Genomic DNA, 24892 nt, shown 5'->3' on the forward strand with positions numbered 1-24892 from the left:
CTGTCTTTTGTCAGTGACAGAAGAAGAAGGAAGACGCGTGTGGAGGGAGCTGGGAGACGACCAGACGGAGAGGACTGGGAGCGAGGGTCCAAAGGCTGGCAACGCTTGGAGGAGGTTGATGGTTGATGAATGGCCATATCAGTGAGCTCCAATGTGCACTTCTGACTTTTTTTCCTTAAAATGGGCCCTTTTTCTTTTTATTTTCTTTACTAACCCTATATTCAGATTGGCCGGCTGGTGGCGTAGTGACATTAGCGCCGGACTTCGGAGCGAAGGCTCCTGAGTTCGAATCCAATAGGCTCCCTTGCACACTTTCCATCCGTGCTGGGTTGAGCGTCGAGCTAGCAACTCGGACTCGTAAAAATAAGAAAGCCTGCTAAAAAAACGCCGTCATGACGGCATTCCGATGACTCCACTCAGAGTTAAGGGCTTTCTTCTTCGTCATATTCAGATTAAGATTTATAAAGTTCAGTCATTTAATTGCATACAGTGTACTGTCTGATATTTTGCGGTGCGGATTTGTAACCGGGCAACACATCACGCAGCATCCACACAAATGAGATTTCTCAGTTTGGTGGGGCCAGAAGTTGTCTTCCCCCAGACAAAGACATGTTGGTCCAGCCTGAGGGTCACAGTAGTACAGAGGAAAATGCTATGTCTCAGGGACAGGAAAATCTTTGATTTGAATCAGCATCAAGCATTATCCTGGGACACAGATAAAATTAACTAAGGTCATCTAATCTGCTTTAGTTAACAATCAGATGAAACTGGTGCAGCTTGAATATCAGCCAGTTAAAATCAATGTTTTGAATTGTTCGGCTGTTAACCAGTAAATCAACTGTAAATTTGCTTCTGACAAAGGCTGATTACAGGAATAGATTTTCCCTCTTTTCATTAGCACAGTTCTATCACTGCCTTAAGTGGAGATTTCCAGACAGAAAATACTTTATTAGTTTTACATTCATGATTATCCTTTAACGAACAAACTGGATTATTTCATCACATTTAATTGCATAATTTTCCTATGCCCCCACATTACTTACATATGATCCCTTTTACGTATAGAACTTGGCAGGATTGAGGCAATAATGTATTTTTTTTCAAGGTATGGGACCATTCCAAGTTGTTTGGAAAGGAATTTCATAGGAAGGTGTTCCTTTCTTTCCACAGTTGACCTGATCAAACTACAGAAGCATACTGTCCAAATATTGAGCAAAATTAAGATATTAACTGATTTCCAATTCAATGACTATCAAGATGCAGTTATTGAGATGCACTTTCAGTACCACCCATTTAAAAATACAGTTGCAAGAAAAAATTTGTGAACCCTTTGCAATAACCTGGTTTTCTGCATTAATTACTCATAAAATGGGGTCTGGTCTTCATCTAATTCACAATAGACATACATAATCTGATTAAACTAATAACACACAAACAATTGTACCTTTTATGTCTTTATTGAACACATTGTTTAATCATTCACAGCCAAGGTTGGAAAAAGTACACGAACCCTTGTATTTAATAACTGGTAGAACCTACTTTAGCAGAAATAACTTCCTCCAAACATTTTCTATCGCTCCTGATCAGACTTGCATAACAGTAAGGATGAATTTTAGACCATTGCTCCATACAAAACTGTTTCAGTTCATCAATATTCCTGGGATACCTTGCATGAATGGCCTTCTTCAGGTCATACCACAGCATCTCAATTGGGTTATGACCTGGACTCTGACTTGGCCATTCCAAAACACGAACTTTCTTCTTTTTAAACCATTCTGTTGTTGATTTACTCTTGTGTTTCGATCATTGTCTTGTTGCATCATCCAACTCGTATTAAGCTTCAAGTGATGGACTGCAACCCTGATATACTCCTATAAGATGTCTCGAAACAATTTTAAACTCATTGTTTCCTCAACAATTCCAAGCTGTCCAGGCCTCAAGGCAGCAAAGCAGTCACAAACAACGATGCTTCTTCCACTGTGCTTCACAGTTCGGATGAGGTTTTGCAGTGCCCTTTTCCCTCCAAACATAGCGGTGTGCATTTCTGCCAAAAAGTTCAACTTTTGTCTCAGCTGTCCACAGGACATTGTCCCAGAAGCACTGTGGAACATTCAGGTGGCCTTTTGCAAATTTGAGATATACAGCAATGTTTTTTATTGACAGTAGTGGTTTCCTCCGCGGTATCTATTTTTGTTCAGTGTTTTGCTTACAGTGGATGCATGAACAGAGACTTCAGCAAGTTATAGAGATTTCTGCAGGGTCTTTTCTGTAACCCTTGGGGTTTTTTTCACCTCCTTCAGCATTGTGCTCCTGGTATAATCTTTGCAGAACGCCCATTTCTAGGATGAGTAGCAACAGTACTGAATTTCCTCCATTTGTAGACAATTTCTCTTATTGTGGACTGATGAACACTGAAGTCTTTAGAAATGCTTTTGTAGCCTTTTCCAACTTCATACATCTCTACAATTCTTCTAAGGTCCTTTGAAAGTTGTTTTGATCAAGGCATGGTGCACATAAACAGATCTTTCTTGAGAAGTGCAGGCTCTGTCAGTATCTGACTTTGTGTGTCTTTTTTATAGGGCAGGGCACCTCTACAATCCACATTTTCAATCTCATTTCATTGATTGGAACAACTAACTCCAAATAGCTTTTGTAGAAGGCATTACCCTAGAGATTCACAAACTTTTTTGCACCTATGTAGACTGTGACTGTTTAAATGGTGCACTCATTATTGACAAGAAGTACAATTGCTTGTGTTATTAGTTTAGACAAATTGTGTTTGTCTATTATTGTGACTTAGGTGAAGATCACATTTTATGAGTAATTAATGCAGAAAACCAGGTAAGTGCAAAGGATTCACACCATTTTTCTTGCAAATATTTCTCCATCATATATCCTAACAGCATATGACTTGTCAGTAGCTCCAATAGCTGCCATTCTGAATGTAATTATAAAATATAGAAATGTAATTAAAAATGTGAAAAGGCAGCTTTATGTTTAATCTGCATCAGGTCTTAAAATATTAGATCAGATTTAAAATATTAATGATTCTTGTCCTTGATAAAACAGTCTGTCAGGCTGGGTATTTCTTCCTGTTCTGCATTTTGCAACGCTGATGTTCTTTTGTTGACGTTCTCAGTCTCTAACCTCATCCATACTGATCAGATAATCCACGGCCACACCAGTTTTACCTAGTCACAGACAGCCCCCTTCCCCATCCTGTCTGCAGTTTAACTTCTTGTCTCCTTCCCAGCTCTGACAAAGGTTCCACATCCTGAAACGTTAACTCTGGTTCTTTTCCAACAGTTGTGGCCTGATGTACAAAGTCTTTCCAGCAATCTTTTATTTTAGATTTCCAGCAACAGCAATTATATGATTTTCACTTTAAGATTACTTATTCATAAACTCATTCTGAACATACCAGGAGTGGCAAACCTTTTTGAGAGAGTATGCCCAGATTAGTGATAATCTTTTAAAAAATTTGCCTGCATGCCATGGTAACTTTGCGCAGAGATTATTATTCATTAATGAATTAGTAACAATAAGTATGGACTTTCTAATGGAAAAAGGATAACTCCTGGTGCATATTTATATGTACTCATTGTTTTCCTATTAAAAAAGTAAAACAAAGACAGATTGAAATGAATGAAGTATTTTAGAAAACCCTTTCAAAAATTATAAGTGTTAATCTTTTAAAAAGACAATTTAAAAATAACAAAATTTATAACAAGTGTTATTGTAACCACTTGCTATCTAAATACTGATGTATACATCAGGTCTGTGAAGATTTCAAAACATACCATCCTACTGTCTAGCTGGCACCAAACTAGTGTGAGACGCTTCCTGTGAAGACATCTCAAGCTCTTGCATTTGTTGCTTTATGTGGCAGTAAAGATAATGATAATGTATCTTCTTGTTATGGATGAGGATTAAAGAATTGAGGAATGACACTGCAATTTTGTTGGCACACGCCAATAATTTTTTTTATGCATGCATTCGCCACCCCTGGTTTAGGCCATGTATGAACACAAGAAGAATAGTTTAGGTGGAATCTGGTTAAATGAAACTCAATCTGTATGTAATACAACTACCTTTACATATGACACTTTCTTTGTCAGGCACCACTTCTGACTTCTCATCCACATTTGATTCATCAACCTCTGTGACAGTCGTCAGTTCTGGCTCACTCTTGTATTGCCGATAATCAGGACCCTGTAATGCAAAACGAGATATTCATTTTACAATCATTCTTAAAATTAGTTAAATTCTCATCTGGAAGAATTATTTGGTGAACAAATTATAGCCCACAAAAAGAGATATTGAGAATTGCTCAATTTTGTTTGTTTTTTTAACTAAGCTTGAGACAAGAATGAAAAAATTAAGTAACTTTGTTGAAATGTCAAAAAATACAATTAAAAACCATATGCACAAAAGAGAAACAGAACTAACATTTCTTCTCAAAAAGCATTTTTTGATTTCATCTCAAGTAGCTGATAATTTACCTTAGAGACATGCTATTATTACAGTGGCTCTAACAGCAGATTTCTTAAAATTACAGTGCCTTTTTATGGAAAAAATAATTTGAAAGAACTAGCAAAGGCAATTTAAGAGTATAATCAATCACCAAGGTTTTGTTAGCCAGTGGTTCTTAGCATGCACACTTGATATATACAGTGGATTCCAATTAATTGGGGTTAATCAGGGCAGCCACTTGTTTGGGATAACTCTTACAGAACAAAAAACAAGTCAATAGCCAGGATTTCCTTTAAATAAAAGTTGCTGGTGAACGCAGCAGGCCAAGCAGCATCTCTAGGAAGAGGTACAGTCGACGTTTCGGGCCAAGACCCTTCGTCAGGACTAACTGAAAGAAGAGCTACTAGCTATCTTGGGTAATGATGAGTTTGAGTACAGAGAGGAAATTAAAAGCTTTAAGTTCCTCGGGGTCAATATCACAAATGACCTGACTTGGTCCAACCAAGCAGAGTTCACTGCCAAGAAGGCCCACCAGCGCCTTTACTTCCTGAGAAAACTAAAGAAATTGGCCTGTCCCCTAAAACCCTCACTAATTTTTATAGATGCACCGTGAAAAGCATTCTTCTAGGGTGCATCACAACCTGATATGGAAGTTGTCCTGTCCAAGACTGAAAGAAGCTGCAGAAGATCGTGAACACGGCACAGCACGTCACACAAACCAATCTTCCATCCTTGGACTCACTTTACATCGCACGCTGTCGGAGCAGTGCTGCCAGGATAATCAAGGACACGACCCACCCAGCCAACACACTTTTCGTCCCTCTTCCCTCCGGGAGAAGGCTCAGGAGCTTGAAGACTCGTATGGCCAGATTTGGGAACAGCTTCTTTCCAACTGTGATAAGACTGCTGAACGGATCCTGACCCGGATCTGGGCCGTAACCTCCGGAGCTGCCTCTCATTTTTTTTTGTACTATCTTACTTTCCATTTTTCTATTTTCTATTTATGATTTATAATTTAAATTTTTAATATTTACTAATTTTTACTATCTTTAATATTTTTAATATTTAATAATTGTAATCCAGAGAGTGGGAAGCGCAGAATCAAATATCACTGTGATGATTGTACGTTCTAGTATCAATTGTTTGGCGACAATAAAGTATAAAGTACTAGCTCTTCTTTCAGTTAGTCCTGACGAAGGGTCTCGGCCTGAAACGTTGACTGTACCTGTTCCTAGAGATGCTGCCTGGCCTGCTGTGTTCACCAGCAACTTTTATATGTGTTGCTTGAAATTCCAGCATCTGCAGATTTCCTCGTGTCAGGATTTCCTTTGCTTATTTGGGACACTATGCCACTTACTTGGGACAGGAGACTGTTGCCATACAGTTTCTAAATAGTGTCAGTCATGTGCACCTGTATGGCCATTAAATACTACATGTGCTTTGAGCGAACAGTTTTAAATAGCATCACTTGTGTGATTTTATGTTCAAAAAGCAATGATTTTTGTCACTAATACTTGACAAGAAACAAGCAGAAAGACAACTTAGAATTGTTTTACTCACTGTGGTTTCAAGTATGGATGGGAGGTGTATGGAGGGATATTGTCCGTGTGCAGGTCAGTGGGACTAGGCAGAAAATGGTTCGGCACAGCCAAGAAGGGCCAAAGGGCCTGTTTCTGTGCTGTAGTTTCTATGGTTCTATGGTTCTATTCAGACTTGGAGTTGCCAGAAATGGCCAGGAGTGAAAATGAAGCTACTTCACTACTAACAAGTTAGGAACCATGAAGAATTTGAAGGCATTGACAATCATCTTGAATGTTATAATGAAAATGAGGACTTGGAGGATGTAATCATCAAAAGCATTGTATGAAGGCAGTCCATTATCTGCACTAATTTTGTTCATTTATAATCAATCAGTGCGCTGCAGCGAAAACTGGATGAATTCCTCCATTGATAACTACTAGGAACTAATACGTGGTTTTATCTTTCTGTAGTCATATTGGTAGTGTTCTAATTTGTTCTGTACCTCATATACATAATTTTTTACTCAGTTAAATGAGAGTTTGGCTTTTTTTTTTGAAAAATACCTTCTTAACTATTTCCATGAAACTTTGGCTAAGGGAAGCATAGGAGCGTCTACAGAGCTGCTTTGAATTCGTGGACTGGACTGTATTCAGGGATTCATATGCTGCTGGATAAACATGCTGCAGTTGTTATTGACTTCATTAAAACCTGTGTGGATGAGTGTATGTCTACAAAGACTTACATGACATTCCCAAACCAAAAGCTGTGGATGAAACAGGAGGTATGTCATCTGCTGAAGGCTAGATCTGTGACATTCAAGTCTGGCAATCCAGGCCTGTACCAGAAAACCCAGGTATGATCTGCAGAGAGCTATTTCAAGGGTGAAGAGATAATTTTGAACCAGGTTGGAGGCGATATCAGATGCACGGTAACTCTGGCAGGGTCTGCAAGACATTACTTCCCTCAAAGCGAAACCCAATAGCATGAATGGCAGCGACGCTTCATTACCAGATGAACTCAAAGCCTTCTATGCACGCTTTGAAAGGGAGAATACAACTACTACTGTGAAGATCCCTGTTGCATCTGATGACCCTGTGACCTCTGTCTCAGAGGCCAATGTTAGACTGTCTTTAAAGAGAGTGAACCCTCGCAAGGCATAAGGTCCCGATGGAGTACCTGGTAAGGCTCTGAAAAACTGTGCCAACCAACTAGCGGGAGTATTCAAGGACATTTTCAACCTCTCACTGCTATGGGCAGAAGTTCCCACTTGCTTCAAAAGTGCAACAATTATACCAGTGCCTAAGAAGAATAATGTGGGCTGCCTTAATGACAGTTATTTGTTGGGCACATGGCCAAGTGGTTAAGGCGTTCGTCTAGTGATCTGAAGGTCATTAGTTCGAGCCTCAGCTGTGGCAGCGTGTTTGTGCCTTTGAGCAAGGCACTTAATCACACATTGCTCTAGTGTCTGTGCGAGGAGTGGCGCCCCACACAGACTTCCAAAGTGCGCCTTGTAAGGCATGAATATGCCTGACGCAGGCCTCTCATGGTCTGAGTCGACGTACATTCCCTCCCTCCCTCCTTAATGACAATCGCCTGGGAGCACTCACATTGACAGTGATGAAATGCTTTGAGAGGTTGGTTATGACTAGACTGAACTCAGCAAGGACCTGGACCCATTGCAAATTGCCTATCATCACAATAGATCAACAGCAGATGCAATCTCAATGGCTCTCCACACGGCTTTAGAGCACCTAGACAACACAAACACCCACGTCAGGATGTTGTTCATCAACTATAGCTCGGCATTTAAGACCATCATTCCCACAATCCTGATTGAGAAGTAGCAGAACTTGGGTCTCTGTACCTCCCTCTGCAATTGGATCCTCAACCTCCTAACCGGAAGACCACAGCCTGTGCGGATTAGTGATAACATATCCTCCTCGCTGACAATCAACACTAGTGCACCTCAGGGGTGTGTGCTTAGCCCACTGCTCTACTCTCTATATACACATGACTGTGTGGCTAGGAATAGCTCAAAACCATCTATAAATTTGATGATGATACAACCATTGTTGATAGAATCTTAGGTGGTGATGAGAGGGTGTACAGGAGTGAGATATGCCAACTAGTAGAGTGGTGCCGCAGCAACAACCTGGCACTCAACCTCAGTAAGACGAAAGAGCTGATTGTGGACTTCAGGAAGGGTAAGTCAAAGGAACACATACCAATCCTCATAGAGGGATCAGAAGTGGAGAGAGCGAGCAGCTTCAAGTTCCTGGGTGTCAAGATCTCTGAGGATCTAACCTGGTCCCAACATATCGATGTAGTTACAAAGAAGGCAACACAGCAGCTATACTTCATTAGGAGTTTGAAGAGATTTGGCATGTCAACAAATACACTCAAAAACTTCTATAGTCGTACCGTGGAGAGCATTGTGACAGGCTGCATCACTGTCTGGTATGGAGGGGCTACTGCACAGGACCAAAAGAAGCTATTGAAGTTTGTAAATCTAGTCAGCTCCATCTTGGGCACTAGCCTACAAAGTACCCAACACATCTTTAGGGAGTAGAAAGGCAGAGTCCATTAGTGAGGACCTCCAGCACCCAGGCATGCTCTTTTCTCACTGTTACCATCAGGTAGGAGGTATAGGAGCCTGAAGGCACACACTCAGTGATTCTGGAACAGCTTCTTCCCCTCTGCCATCCGATTCCTAAATGGACATCGAAGCTTTGGACACTACCTCACTTTTTTTTAATATACAGTATTTCCATTTTTGCATGTTTTTTAATCTATTCAATAAACGCTACCGATTTTTATTGATTCAATAAACATGATTTATTATTATGTTTTATTTTTTTTTCCTCTCTGCTAGATTATGTATTTCATTGAACTGCTGCTGCTAAGTTAACAAATTCCACGTCACATGCCAGTGATAATAAAACTGATTCTGATTCTAATTGGGGCAGCTGTTTAATTGGCCTAAAATGGACGGGTCCCGATATGTCTCAATTAACCAGAATCCACTGTATCTATTTTACTGTCAACATAAATATGTTTTATGTTTGTTCTGACAAAGGGATAACATTCTAGCCTAGTGGCTGAGTCTTAATCTCTGGAATTAAGTTTTATATTGACTTTCAAGAGCAGTAAAATCCTGAAATGAATAAACTCTTTTTAAAGCAGATGGCCTTACACCAGACGTACATTCTGATTGAAGGTATTTAAACTGAAATGTTAATCTTTGTTTCTCCTTCCGCCTAACCTGTTAAGTGTTTCCAGCATTTCCTGACTTTACCTTCAATCTCAGCATACTAAAATCTACACAGAAGTATATATGTTAATGAATGGGACATTGAGACTTCAAAACTTCAATGCTCAGTAAGATACTTCTTGTCCTTTGCTTCCAATAACATTCTATAGAACAAGCGCAAGGCAGAGTTCTAAATGCCTAACCAGGATTCTGAATAATTTATTTATCACTGACACCAAAGTGAGATAGATTTCAATTTAACAGTACATTCCAAAGATACTGGTAATCCAAGATAGTTCTACAATATTAAGAAGAATATGTCAATAGACAACCTATTAATGGTAATCACTTTAAAAGTAACATTAAAGTCAAATTTACTGAATGAATTGTCTTGTCATAAAGCAACTGAACAGACATCAATGTTTTAACACACTTGTGTAACTAATGTAAAAACATGAAGTAAGATGCCAGATTTTGGTACTGGGACAGAACATTTGAGACAACCTGTCCAAGGAATGATGTAAATATTTCAAAGGTGAGAATATTATTCATGATGTGTAATTCTATTTCAAGATTTTTTTCATCTGTTTACATAAGTTATAATTATGCAAGACAGCTCATTCATGTATATGAAAGATAAAAAAAAGCACCAATGGTAAAAGTGTAAGTAAAACCACCACAAAAAAGTGAGGAAGCAAAATAATTTTATGGCAAAAAACAATGAAGAGGGAAATGCGGATGGAGCAGGTTTAAAAAAGATAAACAGTGGCAGTAGTCAGCCACTTACTGCATCTGCACCATTCCTCGGATCTTCCAGTTCAGGGTGGATCTTCGCTTTGTCTAGATGCACCAGGTTTCTGGTAGAACAAGGGTAAAGATTTCTCTCACTGGGAAGAGGAGGAATTGAGGGACCCTTCTCTGTCAAGTCAAATAATTGGGGGAGAGGAGGACGAGGAGGGGCTGTTTCATCTTCCTAAAGAGTGTAAGATGGCCACCATATAATAAGTGCACAACACAATTTGAGATATGCCAGATGTTGCTTATTTTATGTATGCAAATTAACTCATGATCATGTTCTGCATATAGATACATGAAAGCAAATATAGTACTACAGTCTATTCCTTAATTCAAAGTCAGCTAATTTAAATACAATCCAATTATTGTACTTTTTGACACTATCACTTACATCATGTTGGCTGATTAATATTATTTAATGATTCGATCTATCTGTACCAAAATGACTTTGAATAATCAGAAATAAAGTGTATTAGCAAGAAAAGATGGGTCTGAACAATGATCATATCTTCTGTTTATTCTTTCCACTTTCAAAACATGTTGGTGAAAAGTCAATGTCCTATAATAAAGCAGCATCAAATGAACACAAACATTTCACCTATAAATGTGAGATTATTAATGTGAGACTGCAAACTTGTATTCATCTTCTGAGCATTTTCAAGTTTATTTTACAGTAATATCCCCATTCTAACAGGTACACACCAGTGACTGAGAATAGCTCCTTACCTCCTGTCTATGCCTTAGGGTTGAAGCAGGTCCAGATTGTGACACAGCAATGGCTTTGAACAGAATTAAAAGCACAAATTAGAATATTTGATTCAAGGGCAATAACTTTTAAAAATTTGCTGGCAGGAAGCCTTTTTATTTTCAGATTCCATGGGATTGCATTGCTATTCCAGAAAAAAGAATTGCCCTTCATTTTCTATATAATTAGAAATAAATCATGTGATGAACACTGTTTTCCATACATTGTAAGAACAAAACTGAAATTGCGCAAAATGCTTGACAGAATAATTCGGAGATTCAATATTTGAGATAAGACAGAGACCTTAAACAAAATTGATTAAATAATTCTGAAAGATTCTTTTGATGAGAGCACAATGGATTAAGTTACCCTCTCATTTACTTTTCCAATGATACTGATACTAGTCATAACAGCAGCTGTGAAACAAGCATGACTATGATCTATGTTCCCATCAAACATCATATTGATCACAATCAAGTTACCAATTTCTTAAGGGGTATACTTGCTTGTGCTTCATATATAATAAGATCTCTTAAATATTGATTACACAGCCTCTAAACAAAAATGTTCCCCTTTCAAAAGGGAAAATCTAATCAACCTTACTGTGGAAAAATTCAACTTGTATAAACGATGCTGAAGCAAGTTTTTTTTAAATAGGCATCATATAAACTTGAATATTAGGCTGGGCACAAGCGAGATGTAGCAGAGCAGCTTTCCAACGTGGGGACTTACTTTTTATTTCTCTCTGTAAATACTGAGCAATGTTTCCAGTGAAGGCTAGTACCACAGGACCAAACAAATACACTCAATGTCAACCAGAGGACTGCTCCACTACTCCAGCATACTGCAATCTCAACAAAAGCCCATACTCACAGAATTGAACTCAGGCTTCAGATAATTGAGAAAGAAGAACTTAAATCAACTACTGACAGGGAGGTAAGAAAGTTGCATGTTTACCACCAAAAACAGCCATACAACAGGGAAAAAGAAGGTACAGATTAAATGCAGAGGATAATATAATCATATACACTAGCCAACATAATGTAAAAATTTGGATGAATGAAGTAAAAAAATATTTTTCAAAAGCATTTGCCAAATATTATGTAGTAGATTATGATTAAAGTAAGGATAAACATAAGATTGGAACAAAATTGGCTTCGATACATGAAAATATTTGGATTAAAACATGTTAGTAATTGACCCACAAGATTTAATGCTGGGAATACTGCTGTTCACTATTTGCATTTAGAAAGAATCAGAAAAACAATTTAAAAACTTGTGGATGGTATCAAGTCAAGGGGTTTTACAATCTCTCACGGAAAGAGTATTACTTGTAATGCCCATGACAAATTGCATTACTTTTACATTGAGTGTAGATTCATGCAGGCTGGATTGGATTTTCCTTGCTCTTTTTTTAAAATGGCCGGGACTTAGTGTGGAAACATCCACATTGCTATATGGCAAGCTTTGACTAGAAGGGGAGTGAGTTTAATAGCATATATTCTTAATGCCATTACTAAGGTGTCATGAAATTTCATAACACTTACTATGCAGCGTATGCTCAGCCATTTCTTGATAAATCATAGAGCGAATCAAATTGGCTATAATGCTTTAATGATTTCAAACTCCTCAAAAGGCTGTCACGAGGGATTATTCACTTAACACTTCCATATGAAGCTGGTCACAAATCTTCAGCCTGCTCTTTGGTATTTATGTACTGCTTCTACCATGGAGCCACCTTCTTCTGTTAAATGTCTGTTACCACTCATGATAGATTTAATAAAACAGAGAGGTACTGCAACTAATTTACTTTACGACGTGCATATACAATTTTCCAAATGCATTTTAACAAGAAGAAGTACAAAATATTATATTTCGGTAAGATACATCAGACCACACATTCCCCGAAAAATAAGTATCTAAATAGGTGAGAGGAATAGAGGGATGTATAGAACAGTTGCACAAATTTCTGAAAGTTAGTGGGAGAGATGAATATGCCTATTCAAGCAGGACAGAACTGAAAACCAGAACACTTGTTTTATTTTTATGACCACACTTCACAGCGCAGTGAACATTTCTGGCCATCAAAACTTCGAGCTACTGGAAAAAAGGTGAAAAAAAAAGTTTGACCATATTGATACTAGAACCCAGAGATTATATAGTGAGAAGGAATAAAACAGGTGGCAATCCTTTCTTAATCAAAAAGATTCACTGGTGACCCGATAAAAGTTGTTCACACTGATGAAAGGGCTAGATAGGATAAATGTCATTTCCACTTGTGGGTGAAGCCAGATTGGGCTTCATTCACACAGGGCAGTCAATAATAGGTTGATTTGGTGCTTGACCTAAGCTTTCCCCGTGTTCACCTCCTACAGTACGCCTGCATTCACATTCATCTTTGGCAGCCACACTGCCACCATTGTCATTAGAGCTGTTGCATGATGTGAATGACTAGACTTCGGGCAATGTAATCCAAGGCTCCACCCTAGCATTGCACTGATGACTCTCTGAAAGCTTATGCTGTCAAAGGTCATTCCCGTTGTCTCTAAACTCCTCTGATGATTTGAGAAATTTAGACAGAGTTGAAATACTTAAATATTTCAAATCAAAATTGATCTAAAAATTCAAAGTAATGCATTTAAAATAATGTACATAATTTATTAACATATTAATATTAATTGAATAGGGGAAAATACCCTTAAATGTGAGCAAATCCATTAACATTTGAGGAGCTAGTAACGAAGTGCATTTAACCTTCTCAGCTCAGTACAATAGGGAACCATCCCTGGTTGCAGTGTGCAGCAGCTAATGACAAGAAACACACTAACATGTACAGTACAGCTGGCTGGTAATTCCCTCATGAACAGTTGGCTAACAACCAGAACCATCTGGCCCAATTCTTACACTTCCTCACTCAGAGTGGCTTATGATGGCGAACTTTTCATCACATGGCATAGTTGAGATGAATAATATGAATACAGTGAGCATGTTATGCAAGTCCAAGGGAGAAAGAAATAGAAGAATATATTAATTAGATAGGGGAAAGTGAAAGTTTACGTGGAGCACAAACAAGGACATGGAACTAGTGGCATATTTTTGAGTTGCAAACTCATCAAAACATTTTGCAATATTGCTGTACATTTTTTACTTAATGTAGGGAAAAAGAAAATAATTTGTCAAAAATGCTTTCCACTTGTCATAAAAAGAAATAATCATATCTATCTTATTTAAATCTATGATATCATTAGTACAACGATAATCTTAAAAGGGAAAGTCCATAGTTTCGGATCACTAATTTAAAACCAAGTCAAAAGATACAATTTCAGACTTCTGAATTCTTTAAAGTATATTTATTGCAGTTCAGAGATAAGCTCAAACATTATCTACATTAGTAGAAAAATAAGACACAATATATTCTACCGTACAAGTGCTATATAAATATTTAACTTCTCTTACCAATATTCCTTTGCTGTTTGTTCTTGCTAAGTCCCTCCATAACATCTTCAATTCTCCAGAGTTCCTTTTGGATCTGAGAGCGTTGGTGGCCAGCTAAATCCGCCTTGTGAGAAATATAAACTCCTCTAACTACAAAAGGATAATCCATACTATTTTATCCAAAGTCTTACAAATGATTTAAAAATGGTTCTTTGTGTACCCAGTATACCAATAGAATGGTAAATAAAATATGCTTGCCACAGAAAGGATAAGATGCAAGGAAATAACGCATGCAATGTGCCCTATCATTTTGCTATTCTCGAGAAATGGTTGGTAGAGAAAGATAGCAAAGACACAAAATGCTGGAGGAACTCAGCAAGTCAGACAGCATCTATGGAAATGAATAGACAGTCGACGTTGTGAGCTGAGACCCTTTTTCATTTCTAGAAAGGAAGGGGGAAGATACCAGAATAAAAAGGTGGGGGGAGGGGAAAGAGTACAAGCCAGAAGGTGAAAGGTGAAGTCAGGTGGGTGGGAAAGATAAAGGGCTGGAGAGGAAGGAATCTAATAGGAGAGGAGAGTGGACCGTGTAAGAAAGGGAAGAAGGAGGGGTACCAGAGGGAGGTAACAGGCAGGTGAGAAGGCCATAGTGAGGAATAGAAGAAGAGGGAAGAGGGAAGAGAAAAAGTTACAATAAGGAAAAATCGATGTTGATGTCATCAGGTTGGATGGTATCCAGACAGAATTCGAGGTGTTGCTCCTCCACCCTGAGAGTGGCCTCATTGTGGCAAAAGAGGGGGTCAAGGACCGACAAGTCGGAACGGGAATGGGAAATTTCGCTTTTGGCATATGGAGTGGAGGTGCTTGACAAAACGGTCCCCCAATTTATGACGGATCTCACCAATGTAGAGGAGACTGCGTCAGGAGCACTGGATACAATAGGTGTCGCTAATACATTTGCAGGCGGAGTGTTGCTTCATCTGGAAGGAATGTTTGAGCTCAGAATGGAGCTGAGGGAGGAGGTGAAAGCGCAAGTTTTGCACTTTGGCCACTTGCAGGTTTAAGTGCCAGGAGGGAGATTAGTGTGGAGGGAGGAATTGACAAGGAAATCACAGAGTGATCCCCGCATAAAGTGGCGTGGGGGGGGGGTGCGGTTGGGAGGTGAAGATGTGTTTAGTGGTAGGGTCCCTATGGAGATGGCGGAAGTTACGGAAAATAATGTGTTGGATGCGGAGGCACATGGGGGTGACAGAGATATATTACCCTTTTGTAAGTATAAAAGTACCTGGAATCCAAGTATATTTGATTAAAGTACCTGAACTCCTTCAAATCTGTCCAGTTGCTCATGTAAGTGGTTTCTTGCAAGAGTTACATCATATTCTAACTTGTCATATTCTCTCCACATTCTTTCGAGCTCCTAAATCACAAGATACATAGCTTTATAAAGAACTGTTTACTATAAAAAAAACAGCAAAACTTTGCAAATAAAATATAATTGCTGCATTGGAAATAATCCTATATACTGCCGGGAGTGGGGGTAGTCCCAGTACTTTGACATTCTGACATGCACCAGCCACCAGGTGGGGTGCATGAGCTGACTAACAGCAACTGTCCTGCACCTCCCTCCACATCTCACTCCCTGGTTCCTTTGTGAATAGTGTACTGTCCTACTTAATACCTTCCACACAATATGACCAGCTTGCAGACCACAACAGCAGCAATTATAAGTGAGACTGTAACAACTTACTGCAGTGGCCCTTGATATCTCCCGACAGGTGCTGAGTAATCCATTTTGCAAGACATCTCTCTGTAAGGCCACACTTTGCACCACACTGGGGTTGTCTGCATTCATTTCAATCTCTTGGCTGGCTGCTAATAACGCCTGTTCCAGTGTATGCTGAGGGGGTGAGAAGGCACATTTAGTATTTTTAGACCAAACGTGATTAAATTAACTGGATGTGTTTTTTATGTTTTGTTCAAGCTCAGGAACTTCATCTCAATTATTTACTTTTTCCTTGTGCAGCTGCTGCAGTTTCTCCTCCTGCTCATGAACAACCTTATCCTGCTCACACAACTGGCTCAGTTTCGCCTGAAAGGGCAATCACAAAGATAGAAAATGTGAAGGGTTAGCACACAAATCAGTATTATAACTTCAACAAAATCAAAAATGTTGCAATTCTGAAATAAAACCAGAAAATTTTGGAAAAACTCATCAGGTCAAACAGCATCTGTGGAGAGAAACGATGTTAACATATCAGGTCAAAGACCCTCCATTTTGACAAAGGCTCCTTGACCTGAAACATTAACTTTGTTTCTCCTCCTGCAGTTTTTTTTTTGTTTCCAGTATTTACTTATAGTAACTTCAAACACATTCTCAGGATTTGCAGGTACTGAAAATATGCATGCAGAAAAACTTTTCCTGAAGTTTAGTAAAATGGTAGGAAAGTGCATAAAACTAGAAAAATTGTGAGCCCCGTATTAGGTGACAACAATTTGTATTTATTAGAAACTTTACCATTGGAAAACACTCCAATGTTAGCAAACAATGCTCAACAGCGTGCCTTGTATAGAACGTGATTCAGAACTTGATTAAATTTAAGTGTTAAGGAGCATTATAGAGGCAGAAGGAGAGAGTGAATTTAGGGAGGGAATTCGAGAATGCATAGCATTAATTGAATTGGATTGAATGTGCCTGAGAGGCCAGAATTGGAAAAACACTGTTATCTCTGAACATACTCTTCAGACCATAAGACAAAGGAGCAGAAGTCGGCCATTCGGCCCATCGAGTCTGCTCCGACATTTTATCATGAGCTGATCCATTCTCTCATTTAGTCCGACTCCCCCGCCTTCTCACCATAAACTTTGATGCCCTGGCTACTCAGATACCTATCAATCTCTGCCTTAAATACACCCAATGACTTGGCCTCCACTGCCGCCCGTGGCAACAAATTTTTCTTCGCATCTCTGTTCTGACTGGGCGTCCTTCAATCCTTAAGTCATGCCCTCTCGTACTAGACTCTCCCATCATGGGAAACAACTTTGCCACATCCACTCTGTCCATGCCTTTCAATATTCGAAATGTTTCTATGAAGTCCCCTCTCATTCTTCTAAACCCCAAGGAATACAGTCCAAGAGTGGACTAACGTTCCTCATATGTTAACCCTCTCATTCCTGGAATCATTCTAGTGAATCTTCTCTGTACCCTCTCAAACGTCAGCACATCCTTTCCTAACTAAGGAGACCAAAACTGCCCACAGTACTCCAAGTGAGGTCTTACCAGTGCCTTATAGAGCCTCAACATCACATCCCTTCTCCTATACCCTATTCCTCTAGAAATGAATGCCAACATTGCATTCGCCTTCTTCACCACCGACTCAACCTGGAGGTTAACCTTAAGGGTATCCTGCATGAGGACTCTCAAGTCCCGTTGCATCTCAGAACTTCGAATTCTCTCCCTATTTAAATAATAGTCTGCCCGTTTATTTCTTCTGCCAAAGTGCATAACCATACACTTTCCAACATTGTATTTCATTTGCCCCTTCTGTGCCCATTCTTCCAATCTATCCAAGTCTCTCTGCAGACTCTCTGTTTCCTCAGCACTACCGGCCCCTCCACCTATCTTTGTATCATCAGCAAACTTAGCCACAAAGCCACCTATTCCATAACTTCTTCAGTTTTTACCATCCTCCTCTTTAAATACTTCTCCAGTGATCTGCTCGTTATTATCCTCCAAGGTAGAGAATTCTAGAGATTGAACACAACCTGCAAGAAATTTTCTTATACATCTCACCCTTAAATGAGTATCCTCCAGTTTTGTAAGGACATCACCTCATTCAAGATTCTCCCACTCATGGATGCATCCCAACATCTACACAGTCATGACCCCTGACAATATTCTGTTTCAAGAACATCACTCATTCTCCTGAATTCCAAGAAATACAGGGCTATTTTTATTTTAGCCAGTCATGAGAGACAACTTTCTCAACTCAGGAATTAGCCTTATGAATCTCTTCTGGACCATCTCCAATTCTAATAAATCCTTTCTTAAATAAAGGGACCAAAACTGTATGCGGTACTCTAGGTGTAGCCTCACCAATGAATGCCCAATTGTAACAAAACTTCTTAATTTCTAAACTTGAATCCCCTTGCAATAAATGCTATTTGTCTTCTGCATAACCCTTAGATCATGGTGAATTTTAGTCCATAGAAACCATACTGGTGTATTCTAGTCCATAGAAACCATACCGGTGGATTGAATATCATCCACAACCAAATCAAACAAGATAAATCTCAGCAGCTTAGTACAAAATAATAGGAAAAGGAGCAAAGTGAATTTCACACATAGGAAATTGTTGTTGGTCAATTAATTGAATGGGAACAGAGAAAAAATATGCTTAGCATCTATAGGGAACTTTGTATTGTGTGATTCCTATAATAATGTTTAACATAGAACAAGTTTAAGATGTATGTGAGAGGATAGGCAATGGCTCAAACAAAGTGCATCTACCACTTTAAATTGCAGAAAGCATCTCCATAATGCCTTAAAATGCCTAAAATCTTGCTCTATTGTCTCCCACCACACTCAGAATCAATACAGAATGCACAATTAACACAAAAAATTAACAAATTTTACATACATCTACATCTAGTTCTTCAGTTCTGTGACTGTATAAAGTTTCTCTGTATTCATCATGTTGAGCCAGCTGCAAGAGAATGATTAAGAAAAAGTAACAAGTGTTAGAATTTCAACAGATTAACTTGAGAAACAGGTTCAGTGATGTAGTACTCCCATCAGGAAGCCTAATTTGAAGCAAGTGTGAGCTAAAAACGGAGCCACAATACTGCAGAGCCAATATTTCAATCAGTACCTTGTTCAGAGAAGATTCCCACTGAGAATGTGGAACAAGAAAATTTATCCTGGGAATTACATTAATTTATTTTTCCTTGAAGTATGACAACACAAGTTATCCTTGGTAAGACAGATAAACAGTTAATTTTAATTTATGCTAAGGAAGGCAGAAGGCAGAGGGTTGTGGTGGAGGAAGTACATTCAGATTGGAGGGTTGTGACTAGTGGTGTCCCACAAGGATCGGTTCTGGGACCTCTACTTTTCATGATCTTTATTAACGACCTGGATGTGGGGGTGGAAGGGTGGGTTGGAAAGTTTGCAGATGACAAAAAAGGTTGGTGGTGTTGTAGGTAGTGTAGAGGATTGTCGAAGATTGCAGAGAGACATTGATAGGATGCAGAAGTGGGCTGAGAAGTGGCAGATGGAGTTTAACCCGGAGAAGTGTGAGGTGGTGCACTTTGGAAGGACAAACTCCAAGGCAGAGTACAAAGTAAATGGCAGGATACTTGGTAGTGTGGAGGAGCAGAGGAATCTAGGGGTACATGTCCACAAATCCCTGAAAGTTGCCTCACAGGTAGATAGGGTAGTTAAGAAAGCTTATGGGGTGTTAACTTCCATAAGTCGAGGGACAGAATTTAAGAGTCTCGAGGTAATGATGCAGCTGTATAAAACTCTGGTTAGGCCACACTTGGAGTACTGTCTCCAGTTCTGGTCGCCTCACTATAGGAAGACTTTGGAAGCATTGGAAAGGGTACAGAGGAGATTTACCAGGATGCTGCCTGGTTTAGAGAGTATGGATTATGATCAGAGATTAAGGGAGCTAGGGCTTTACTCTTGGAGAGAAGGAGGATGAGAGGAGACATGATAGAGATGTACAAGATATTAAGAGGAATAGATAGAGTGGATAGCCAGCGCCTCTCCTCAGGGCACCATTGCTCAATACAAGAGGACATGGCTTTAAGGTAAGGAGTGGGAAGTTCAAGGGGGATGTTAGAGGAAGGTTTTTTACTCAGAAAGTGGTTGGTGCGTGGATTGCACTGCCTGAGTCAGTGGTGGAGGCAGATACACTAGTGAAATTTAAGAGACTGCTAGACAGGTAGATGGAGGAATTTAAGGTGGGGGGTTATATGGGAGGCTGGGTTTGAGGGTCAGCACAACATTGTGGGCCGAAGGGCCTGTACTGTGCTGTACTATTCTATGTTGTATAATACATTTCACAGATAAAGACAGCAAAGGGCTAGCCAAAGTATCACACCTTGAAAACTGCAATATTTAAACATAATAGCAGAGTAAGAAAAAGCACGTTGAAATTAGGTTCTTTGAAAAATATTGTATCAATGCAGACCACAATTGCAGCATATTCTTCATTCTAACATCTGAATTGCTAACCTGCAAGGAATTGTCAGACAACATACAAGAAATAAATTGTGAACAATTTTCAGAAACACAGTGTTTTAAACATGACGAAGTCTCAGTCTGTCAGTTAAACAATTTTTTTTACCATTAGTTTTCAAGTAATGAATTAAAACTTAAAGCTCGCTCAAAGCATAAAGAGTGAACAAATTGTAAACACCGTGTTCAAATTTACTACATAACAGAAGTAGAAATCTTGATGATTCTTGCTTTTTGCTTCAGGGTTACAGCAGACTGTGCATTTAAGTCCCAGTTGCATGATGAAACAAGTACAGTCATTACTAATGGCTAAATCATACATAAAGGCCAAAATCATAATTCAATCAATTTCAGAGCTATTAAGTAACAGCAACATTATATTCAGTTAGTTTTAATCTTGATAAAATTGATTGTTAGGTTAGTGAATTTAAAGAAGAGAAAAAGGCAAGGTTTTGTCATTAACATTATGACACTAGTATTAATAAATATATTTTCTGTGGGGCAGCAGCATAGGAAAATATGGCCCTGATATGGTGTGTTAAAATTATTGTTGGTACTATTTAAGACGGTTTATAAATCAGACTGAAGAAACTGGAATAAAATTGACCTGCAGCTGTAATATAAAATGTGTTTGCTGCTTTTCTTTTTAAACACTGCTCCATTTTATTTTCTGTTATTGTAAATAGAACAGAAAGGTGAATAGTGACGAGGGGTGTGGGAGAACCAGGGAATCGTATGAAGTAGATAAGACAGCGCTTTGTGCAAATTCAGTGCTACAGGCACTGAATTTATCAAAGTGGTACCAAATACAGTAGATTCCCGTTAATTGGGACACATCGGAACCAGTATATTTTGGTCCAATTAAGTGGCAACCACAATTAGCCAAAGTTTCATGGAAATAGTTAAAAAGTATAAAAAAGTCAAACTGAGTAAAAAATCATGTATTTAAATGAATTATATAACAAATGAGAACAGTACCAATACTATAAAGCTGTTCATTAGTTCCTAATAGTTAACAATGGAGGAATTTGATAAGTGTACACAATGAATAAAATCAGCAGAGACACCTTCTGCTCTCAACCATTGCATCCTCCAAATCTTCATTTTCATTGTAATATTCCGATTGTTGATACCATCAAATTCTTGGTAGTTCCTAACTTGCTGAAGTAGTGAAATCGTTTCATTTTCACTCCGGCTGTTGCTGGCACCTCCAAGCCTGAATGCTTGAAACTGCAGTGAGCAAAACTTTCCTGAATTGTCTTAGAGTTTATTTCTCGCCAACTATCAATGACAAAAATCACCGCTTTTTGAACAGAAACACACACGACTGATGCCATTTAAAAACTGTTTGCTCTAAAGTCACTGTAGTGTCTAATAGCCACACATGTGTGTTTAACTGACACTATTAAGAACCTGTTCAGGAATAGTGTCCTTCCCCAATTAAGTGGCATAATGTCCCAAATAAAAGATTGGAATCCTGGCAATTTTCTGGAATAGTTTTTGTTCTTTTAAGAGTTATCCCAAATATGCAGCTGCCCTGATTAACTGATGGCCCAATTAACCAGAATGCAATGAACTTGCACAAATGACTTGACTACATATTAATTCACGGTTATTTCAGTTCAGTACTCAACAATATTTATTTATTTAGAGGGACAACAACACAGCAGGCTCTACCGGCCCAGTGAGTCCAGGCCACCCAATTACAGCCATATGACCGATTAACCAACAAACCCGTACTGTCTTTGGTATGTGGGAGAAAACCAAAGCATCTGGAAGAAGCCTACGCAGTCACAGAGGAATGTACAAACTCCTTACAGACAATGGTGGAACTGAATTTGTGTCATTGGTGCTGTAATATCATTATGCTAACTGTGATGCTACTATGGTGACTGATATATTTATCAAGTTTATTATCATATGACTAGCTATTGTAAGAAAATAAAATTGAGGATAATGTATCATACATCAGCTGCATTTTATCTATTTTATTGCATTAAGTTTCAAGGTTAGCTAAATTACAACAGTAGCAAATGTAAACTGCATTTGCTGAGCTACAGGCTAATCCTTCACACCAAACAAAACTGAAACTGACCTCACTGTCCCCTCATTACATAGGACACGGCCATTATGGCACATCGATTTTATGTCACCACACAAATCAATTCCATTTCCCCTGCAACCTATTCACCCCCCCCCCACATTCCCATCATTTTCCCTATATTTTACCATTCGGGTTTCTCAGGAGCAATATATAGTGACCAATTAACTCACCTGTACGTTTTGGGATGTGGAAATAGCTGGACAAACCTTGGTGGTCAAAGGGAAAATATGCAAACTCCACACACACAGCACCAGAGGTCAGGATTAAAAACTGGCTGCAGGAGCTGCATCACTCTGCAAACCACAGCCAGTTTGGCTGCTGCAGATAGTCTCTAATGTTATGACTACCCATTCTCAAAGTATAGTACTTAAATGGGGTTATTAATATCCCAAACCACCAAGTACCACTAAGCTCAATTGGTACTGAAAAGGCACAAGACAGTTGCAATAACAGTTGTAAAATTGCATATCTTACAATCTTTAAAATTTTTTATCTGGCAGTGCAGTGAATTAAGACTTTGCATAATAAGTGCCCATAGCGTCATAAAACCTACCTTTGATCTGATCTTAAAGACGTGGGAGTTGAAGGAAGTATTGGCGTAGAATACAAACACATTTCTTCAGGTTCTTCTATCATGAACTATATACATTTAAGCATGCAGTAACAACCATCATGCAGAAATGATGAGCCATGTTTAAGGAAAAATACAGTAGGGAAGAAAGCACAATGCTTGCGATCGACTTTGTGGTTACATATTTAGGGAAGAAGAGTGGGGGGCAGTGTATGAATAAGCAACAACAGGTTATTTATATCCAAGTAATATTTTACAAAATCATTATGCTTTTGATTTGGATAAATGTCTTACTTTTCCAAACTCAAAACAAATGGAATTAGAAACCTCTGGCAATAAAATACCAGCCAAACTTCAAAAACCTCAGGGTTGCAAATTGACCTACATTTAACATGATACAAAACCACTTCAGCAATTTGTTTCAATTTGACTTGTTACTATGAACAAGACAATAGGATTCTCTGGCACAGTTTATTTCACACTTCGTTCCAGGCGAGATTAGTTTCAGACAGGAGCTTGTCAGATTTGACCCTTCTATACAATTACAAAACCAGATTGCAAAACGGATCTGAGCATCTACAGTAGATATTGAGGTAAAGCATAACAGATCTTGCAGATGGTAAAATAAGCCATGCTAACACTGCTGCAGCATGGTTCAAAGCATGGATGAATGTCACTGGAGTAAAATAAAAACTCTGGGGTATGATTTAACTGTAATAAACCGAAAGCTGCCATACACAGGGCTTTGTGATTAAGCAAAGCAACCAACATCCAAGACCTTACTTGCTTGTATACTTGTGGCCTTGGTGCTGAATTCTCAATCATAGTGTGAACTGTGGCGATTAAAGGTTCATTTTCTTTCATCTATTTCAAATCAGGAGGAGCATACAGTAAACATCAGTTTACAGCATGGCTGGATTTAAAAGATGAAACAGTGATTATAGCTCCTGCTTTTTAGAAGATATGAAAGCCTTTTGCAAGCATTATACATTGAACCAAAAAAAAGATTACAGTACGGGATTTGCTATGACCAAGCAGATAAAAAAAATTGGAAATAATTTTACAGGTCTGATCATGAAATTTCATAAATAATGTACTGGAAAGAATTAGTCAACCAAATTTTCTTTAAACAAATTTGTAATAATGCAAAAGTTTGTATTTTATTCAAAAAATAAATAGTTTTAGAGCAAGAGAAAATGCTTGAAACTTGGACAAAATACTTCCTTTTCCTGCAGTAAGAGGTAAAAATATGGCGTTTTCTGTGTTTCTCAGCATTTCAAAACTTTTTTTAAAAAATGGAGCTATAACTGATGCAAAAATATCATCTCTTATCTCCCACAATAGCCAGAAATTTATCAATAAAAGATAGTTTCAGTTAAAGAAAAGGACAAAATCTAAAATGATAATACAAGGAGGCACATACTGCGTGTACCTCAGTCCTCTCTTTTGAGGGAGATTTTAAGATATCACATTACGTTTTTACAATTAGACAAAAGCCTTAATGTACACTAACTGCTGACAAGGAGCCAAATTATAAACTACAGGAAAAAAAGAACTGCAACACACTAACATGCATATACACCAATCTCAATAACATGAAGTTTTATACTAACTAGAAGCCATCAATAATATGTTAAATCTCAAAGATTGTTTCTAAAACACTGCATATAGTTAACTCACAGTTAATATTTGTGCACTATCAATTTGCTAATAGCATATTCAGGAAGTTGGTAAGGAGAATTTTAAAATGACATTTT

At 38.5% G+C, this 24892-nt stretch overlaps 1 protein-coding gene across 10 annotated transcripts in view; it reads right to left on the bottom strand.

Annotated features, from left to right (window-relative positions):
* The window catches only part of plekha5 (pleckstrin homology domain containing, family A member 5), a 299971-nt gene that overhangs the window by 29980 nt on the left and 245099 nt on the right, over positions 1 to 24892 (bottom strand). For 3 of the 10 annotated variants that reach the window (XM_063072405.1, XM_063072403.1, XM_063072409.1), the window contains 9 exons: positions 23919 to 23999; positions 18857 to 18922; positions 16228 to 16308; positions 15967 to 16116; positions 15535 to 15636; positions 14241 to 14343; positions 10766 to 10818; positions 10032 to 10217; positions 4092 to 4212 (listed from right to left, as the gene is read on the bottom strand). In XM_063072405.1, the coding sequence (XP_062928475.1) occupies positions 4092 to 4212; positions 10032 to 10217; positions 10766 to 10818; positions 14241 to 14343; positions 15535 to 15636; positions 15967 to 16116; positions 16228 to 16308; positions 18857 to 18922; positions 23919 to 23999 (943 nt within the window). Of the gene's footprint in view, positions 1 to 4091; positions 4213 to 10031; positions 10218 to 10765; positions 10819 to 14240; positions 14344 to 15534; positions 15637 to 15966; positions 16117 to 16227; positions 16309 to 18856; positions 18923 to 23918; positions 24049 to 24892 lie in introns of those variants that run through there. The other 7 variants (XM_063072406.1, XM_063072408.1, XM_063072413.1 and 4 more) reach the window with 5 other exon arrangements.

The sequence above is a fragment of the Mobula hypostoma genome, chromosome 20 (assembly GCF_963921235.1).
Source record: "Mobula hypostoma chromosome 20, sMobHyp1.1, whole genome shotgun sequence".
Classification (NCBI taxonomy): domain Eukaryota; kingdom Metazoa; phylum Chordata; class Chondrichthyes; order Myliobatiformes; family Myliobatidae; genus Mobula; species Mobula hypostoma.